The following is a 6,335-nucleotide window of genomic DNA, read 5'->3' as shown; positions in this document are numbered from 1 at the left end:
ACACACACACACGCACACACACACGCACTTGTTTGGTGTCATCCCTGTGTTAACGCGAAAGGGATTTCATGGGAAGGTTTTCCTGGGATCTGCCTGAGCCCGGCCAGTAGCGAGTGGCGTTCCAGCACACGCACCGCCTCCGGATACTAATTAGCTCCGAGAGTAAAGAGGAAGCATGATGTATTCACCGAGGAGCACAATCTGTAGCTTAAACAGATGGTTTCTGCACACAAATGAGATAAGAGGTCCATTACTTAGTGCTATTAAAACACATTTACTAGGAGGAACACCCTCAGAGTGGGGACTTCTTATTATTTCTAGGAATGTAAACGTATGATTAACTTCGAGATACAGCTGTTAGGTAATTAGCCGAAGCTGTTCCTCATTATGATCGAAATTATTGTGGCGGCCGGCCGGTCAGTCGAGCAAGAAACAGAAAGAAACAAACAAATAAACAAAGAGGGGGAAAAAAAGACAGCTCTGGGTTATAAATCTGAGGTGGATTTGTAGCTTATGGGATACAAAATCTTGTTAAGATAGCCTGAGGTGATTGGTGGGGAAAAGCTTTGGTTTGAAATTGCTACAGACAACTGAACAGAAATCCAGCTCTCTGCTGCGATTCGACTCTGTGAAGGCTTCCCTTCTTTTCGGCACATCTATTTCACTTTATAGCTCCGCCACTCCTGATGTAAATCCACTGGGTTCTTCTTCATATTGACACACTTTGTTGTTGCTTTTTTTTTCAGTAGCAGGGTTAAGACAAATACCCATGGCAGCAGATTTGTACGATGACCTGCTGCTCTGTCTTTGTCAGTACGCTATTTGGGTGTTAAAACTTCCCAGGGCTCGTAGAGGGGACAGGACCTGATGACTGATACGCTCATATCAGCTTCCCCTTATGCAAGAGCTGATGAGACGGCTGAACAAAAGGCATCGGGGATGTAAGGAGGAGGCAAACGGATTCTCTCGGGGGAAGTTGATTGCCACTAAGACTGCCATTTTGTAGGCTATAACATAGGCACAGAAATAGACGAGCGAAAACAACCGAAAAGACGGATTCTTCAAGGAGGAATGCGGAACGGCACCCGGATTCTCTCATCCACAGACTCATGAGCGTGAAGATCAGTTTTGTTTTCGAGGGGATTCTACCACAGCTGCACATCTCAATCTGTTTCTCACTTAAACCTTGCGTGAGGCTTTCCCTCCAGCAGCTCTCGGGATCATTGATCTTTGGAGCTGCAAGACGCGGTCTTGACCGACCCTCCTTTGATTGAACAGTGTGCTTCTCTGAGACACCGAGGTCGCACTCTGGGTCAGCCAGTTCTCGACGAAACCAAGGACCAATCATTCCCCCCCTCCCCTCTCCGCTACATGAAAATACTCCGTGTTCCTCGGCTGATTAGACGTTACATGAAAAAAAAAAAAAAAGAAAACATGTTTGGGGCCAGATAAAAGCACTGAAATCCTACAGCATGGGTCAGAAGTTTACAAAGCATAAATAGGTTTTAGCCATTTTTTTCAAGATGATTGTACAGCATTAATGTTAATGACCAAAATGAAAAAGTGGGGAACACATCTATAGTTATTGTGTTTTTCGTTCTCTAATCTGGTAAAAACTATACATACCAACTTGAACATATGAACATACCCCTAAAAGTATCATGTAGCTATGGACAAGGTCCTGGAATAGTTCCTGATGAACATTTGAGCTCTCAGCAGAACTGCTTTCCTCCAACAAACCTGGTATTTCAGGTTAGTCCACAAACTTCCAGTGGGGTTGGAAAGATTTATCTACTCCAACATCAGTTTTGATGTCTGTTTGGTGTCATTTCTGGAATGCCGAACCACATCCAGGTTTCCGTCAGATAGAAGCTGATTTGACATTAAGTCCTACTGGGCTGCCAGTACATAAGAATTCAAAACAAACCCTCAGTGTGATGCTACCATCATGTTTGACAGCTTTTACAGCTTATAAGGTTCATCTTGACTCATTCTAGCATTCTTCAGACACTGTGCCCTCTGACCATAAGGCTTTCAGAAGAGCTTAAAGATGTTGATTTTGGAGCAGGTGCTTCTTTTTTGGCCGGCACCCACTCATTCCACTTGGATTGTAAAGTTGATTCACCGTGGAGAGTGAAACAGGTGTTCCGGTAGGTTCCAGTTTATGACAGGTTTGGGCCTTGGACTGGTCAACTTCAACCCGACAGGGTGATGGGTTGGTTTCAACCCATCAGCTGAAACCAATTGATTTAAATTAACGTGATAAAATGTCAGTAACATAGCAGGATGTTACTGATGGGTAAACAACATGTGGTTGAGGTGAAATCTGCTCAAATTGAACCACATCTTGGTACGCGTATTTGTTTGAGCCTGACTAATTTTGAAGTGTGGATTAAAGAATTCAAACTTGTGCAGCCTATTACTGCTATTTATTTATTTTATGTGTGTGTGTGAAAATCACAGAAAATGTACACAATCATTCAAGTCTGCTAAGACATATTCAATGCATCCTTAGAAGTTCAAAATGAATGTGGCATTAATGCCCACATGTAAACCTGTTCTGAATTATTTAAAGATATGTCGTGACAGACTGATTTTTACTGACTGATGTTTTCTGAAGCTCCAATCTCAGAAGCTGACTTTGAGATTTCCTACAGGTCCTCCTTGTTGGTCTGCTGTCCTGCTAAGCCCACATTTCTATCCCTTCTGCTCATGTAAATAAGCGTATGCAGGTTTTTTTTTTCTTTTTCAGTATATACAGGCTGATCTGTATTCCATAGGCCAGATTTAACCTAACATAGCCAACGGCTGAAAACACAGAGCAGCTGCATCAACATGGATTTCATGAAGGATGATGAAAACAAAGCCAGGATGAGGCATCTCCTCAAAGCATTCCTCATCCTGAAGTAATCATAGAGGAGGAATTCATTGTCCCTGTAATACAGAAGAATGACAGTAATAACACAACAGAAATCCCTCTGATCTCCCATTGATATGAGAAGAGATAATGTCAGGTTTAATGGCAACCATACGGGCTACAGGTCAGGCATCAACCTGTGCACATCCCACACATATGCCTCCACACACACACACACACACACACGCACACACACACACACACCCACACACACAAACACACTTAGCAAGCCTCATTTCACCACTACTCTGGAAACGCAACATTTATCTGGCAACCGTGGCCGCTCGGTGCCTTCCTGACCGGTGTGTATCACAAAACACACCATAAATCGCACACTGCACCTCATGCGCTACGATGCGCCGACGTGAACACGAACAGTTGGAGCCGGCATGGTGAGCACAGAGAGCTGGAATTAAATTATCTCCAACTCTCTCTTGCTCTCTTTCCCTCTCTCACCGCCCACATAGAGAGAGGGACAGGCCGAGTAAGTCCCAATGCACTAAAAATCAGACCGTCTCAGCGCGTGTCCGGGGATCTGAAACACATATCCGGCTTTCCTCTAGTCAGCTTGTTCCCCTGTGCTCCCTGGGGCCCGCTGGGCTGGCCGTCTGTGTCATTAAATTAATGGCAGTAGTAAAAGAAAAGCACACATAACTGCCTGACCCAACGTTTCATCATCATTCATGTCAACTTCTAGTCGCATTTGAAAGAACCACAGAAGACTGACTTAAAACTGATAATTCAGCACAGGCCTTGGCCGTCCTCAGATAATCTCATAAAAATGAGTCATTTAACTGCAAACCTACCTCATATTGAACAGACTGTGCATTTTACTGCACTAAAAAGAAGCAGCTAAGAAAAGAAGAAGAAAAAAAAAACCAAAAAAAACAACCCTGTTACCTTCAAGGCAAACGGCAAATTGTTGGGTAAGAACAAAGTGGTTGTACTGCTTCACGATTCACCTAATGAAAAGACTTGAATCTAATTTTATTGCTGAACATGCTTCATATAATTCAATTCAACAGTGGATTGGCCAGGATGCATGCAGGTAGGCGTGCGTAGTACAATTCTTCTATCTGTTTGGGCTTGGTATCTGTCCGCGGTGTCAGCCCGAGCCCTCTGGTTGATGCAACGAATATCTCACTGTCATATCTGATCAGAGAGCAGCCATGTGGCCCAGATTAGATGTTGTCTGAAACCATCTGTGTTGACAGTGTGGTGGTGACACATGTCCAGGTAACGCTGCATAATTTCCACTCATCTCATTACAGTCACTGCCCTACTTATTTATTTATTTATTTATTTATTTATTTATTTATTTACTTACTTACTTATTTCAACCCTCTCGGCTGGTCAGAGGTCAGAGCATTTCCCATATTCAGGTTCTGCCATGTGCTTGGGCTCCATCTCCCCCTCCCCCTCCCCCTCCCCGCACCTCCACCTCACGCTACCGTAAAGGCCTGGAGCGCGCGCAGACTCGCATCGGTGTTACTCTTTCGCGGGGTACATGTAGCATGTGGACTGCAAAACTGTTACTTGTGTTTACAGATGCTGATTCTGCGTAAGGAGTGGGCGGCCTGCTTTTTTTTTTTTTTTTTTCCCTCTATTTATTTTATTTGTCCCTTTTCAGGCACATATTTGACACAATTTGCCCAAGGACGCATAACGCACCGAAAGCCCACGCCTCCAGGTAGAAAGCCCCGGCATATGGGTTAACCCTTCACATGCACCGCGTTGTTGCACACTCATTAAAATGACCCACTCCCCACCACACCATCACCCCTCCTTCTCCCGTTTACGCATACGCCTTGTGGTTCCGCCATGGGCTATTATTGAGATGGTTGGGATGCGCACTGCTCCCTCCTCGCCTACCGTTTATTCCCGACACAGTTTCCGATGGATGTGTTTGTGGTCCCGTGGAAGGAGGACGGCCAGGACATCCGAGACTTCTTCAGTCCCGGTCGGTCACTCGTATCCACGGCGTCTGAGCGCTCCATGTGCCGGTGGTGGTGCCGGTCGGTGTCGGAGTATCCCCGGTGTTTGATTTTAATCGGGGTCCGGGGCTGTCTCCAAAGATGCTGTGGAGGTTTCAGAGTCGCCTGTCCCTCCCGAGGAACCGGGAGCGACAGCGAAAGGCTCTTCTTCGAACATGGTGGTGGTTCCATCATTGTGCAAAAAAAAATTAAATATAATACACTAATATCAATTTTTTTTTTTAACTTATTGACTAAATGATATGGCTGTAATCGCGCGTTTGAAGCAAAAAGCGAATCATTTCATGTTCCCTCTCTGCCACTTGATGTCTGAGCGAACAAATCAAAGTGACCAAGTCCAGCACAGCCCAGATCTGAACCTTGTTTTCTGAATAACATCAAAAACTGTCACAGTGATAACCTGTCAAGCCATCCAGAAAGCCATTAATCTCATTGTTATCGGCGGTGGTCAGTTTCAGTTTATCCCAGAATCTCCTTTCGGCCACGATCCTCACTACTCTGGGGTTCTGGTGATGAGACACCGGTCCTGCTGCGTCTCCTGAAGTTTGACGCCTGATCGCCCATGGCGCACAGCCGGATGACAGTGTTTATTTTGGAGAATTTATTGCTTTTTTATCAGCCTCTTATTGCAAAGACACAAAGAACGCTGGCGCTGGCTCCTCTCCCTGTGTGTTGCGCTATTATTGCTGTGCGTGTGTCTCTCCGGCCGAGCTAAAATATCCAAGCCAATTTCAAAAAGTACTTCATCTATCACGATTCGTGTGGAGCTACGGCATCCTTGTGCGCAAACTCGAGCGCAGAGGTCTCCAGTATTCCATCCACAGAGATGACCAATCCCGAGAATCTAAAACTGGACTCTAATACCCACTCTTCAAAAAAATACATAAATAAATCAGGATGGTGCGAAGAACTGTCCAAAACCCAGATGCGATCTTTTGTTCTTTGCGGTCCAGATTTTTCAAGATTCAGGTGTTAAGTCCAATTGTGACATAAAAAAAGGCGCAAACTGATAGTTGCTGAGCTTCAGTCATCCTTCTCAGTGTGGACCATTATCTCCCCATCCTCGTATTTGCTGGAGTTCGACGACAAAACATTGGCTTCATCACAGCGCGCCCTCTCCCTCCCTCTCCCTCCCTCTCTATGTGGTGGATGAGTGGTTGTTCCTCTTTGCGCGCATCCGTTATGCCCCATGCCGGTTCCCTGCGCATTTTCCTAACACAAAACAAACTAATTGGACAAACAGAACGAGGGTTTTTTTTTTTTTTGCCGCATTGTGCCTAAAATTAATGAGCACAGTCATTTGTATGATGTTTTCAACGCCATGCAAAAGCACTCATAGTCTTGAAACGTATATTTGTTTTCTCCTTATTTTGTTTCTTTACAACCACAAACGTCAATGTATTTATTTGGTATTTTATATAATG

General features: G+C 44.8%; 1 protein-coding gene across 1 annotated transcript in view; it reads right to left on the bottom strand.

Moving 5' to 3' along the window:
• The window catches only part of pde4a (phosphodiesterase 4A, cAMP-specific), a 46,024-nt gene extending 39,980 nt beyond the window's left edge, over nucleotides 1-6,044 (bottom strand). The window contains exon 1 of the mRNA XM_008415999.2: nucleotides 4,790-6,044. Within this exon, the coding sequence (XP_008414221.1) occupies nucleotides 4,790-5,085 (296 nt within the window). The 5' untranslated portion in view covers nucleotides 5,086-6,044. The remainder of the gene's footprint in view (nucleotides 1-4,789) is intronic.
• Nucleotides 6,045-6,335: the final 291 nt, after the last annotated feature.

The sequence above is a fragment of the Poecilia reticulata genome, linkage group LG8 (assembly GCF_000633615.1).
Source record: "Poecilia reticulata strain Guanapo linkage group LG8, Guppy_female_1.0+MT, whole genome shotgun sequence".
NCBI lineage: Eukaryota > Metazoa > Chordata > Actinopteri > Cyprinodontiformes > Poeciliidae > Poecilia > Poecilia reticulata.
Note: the sequence above shows the minus strand (reverse complement) of the source record. Positions and strands in the feature narration are given on the sequence as shown.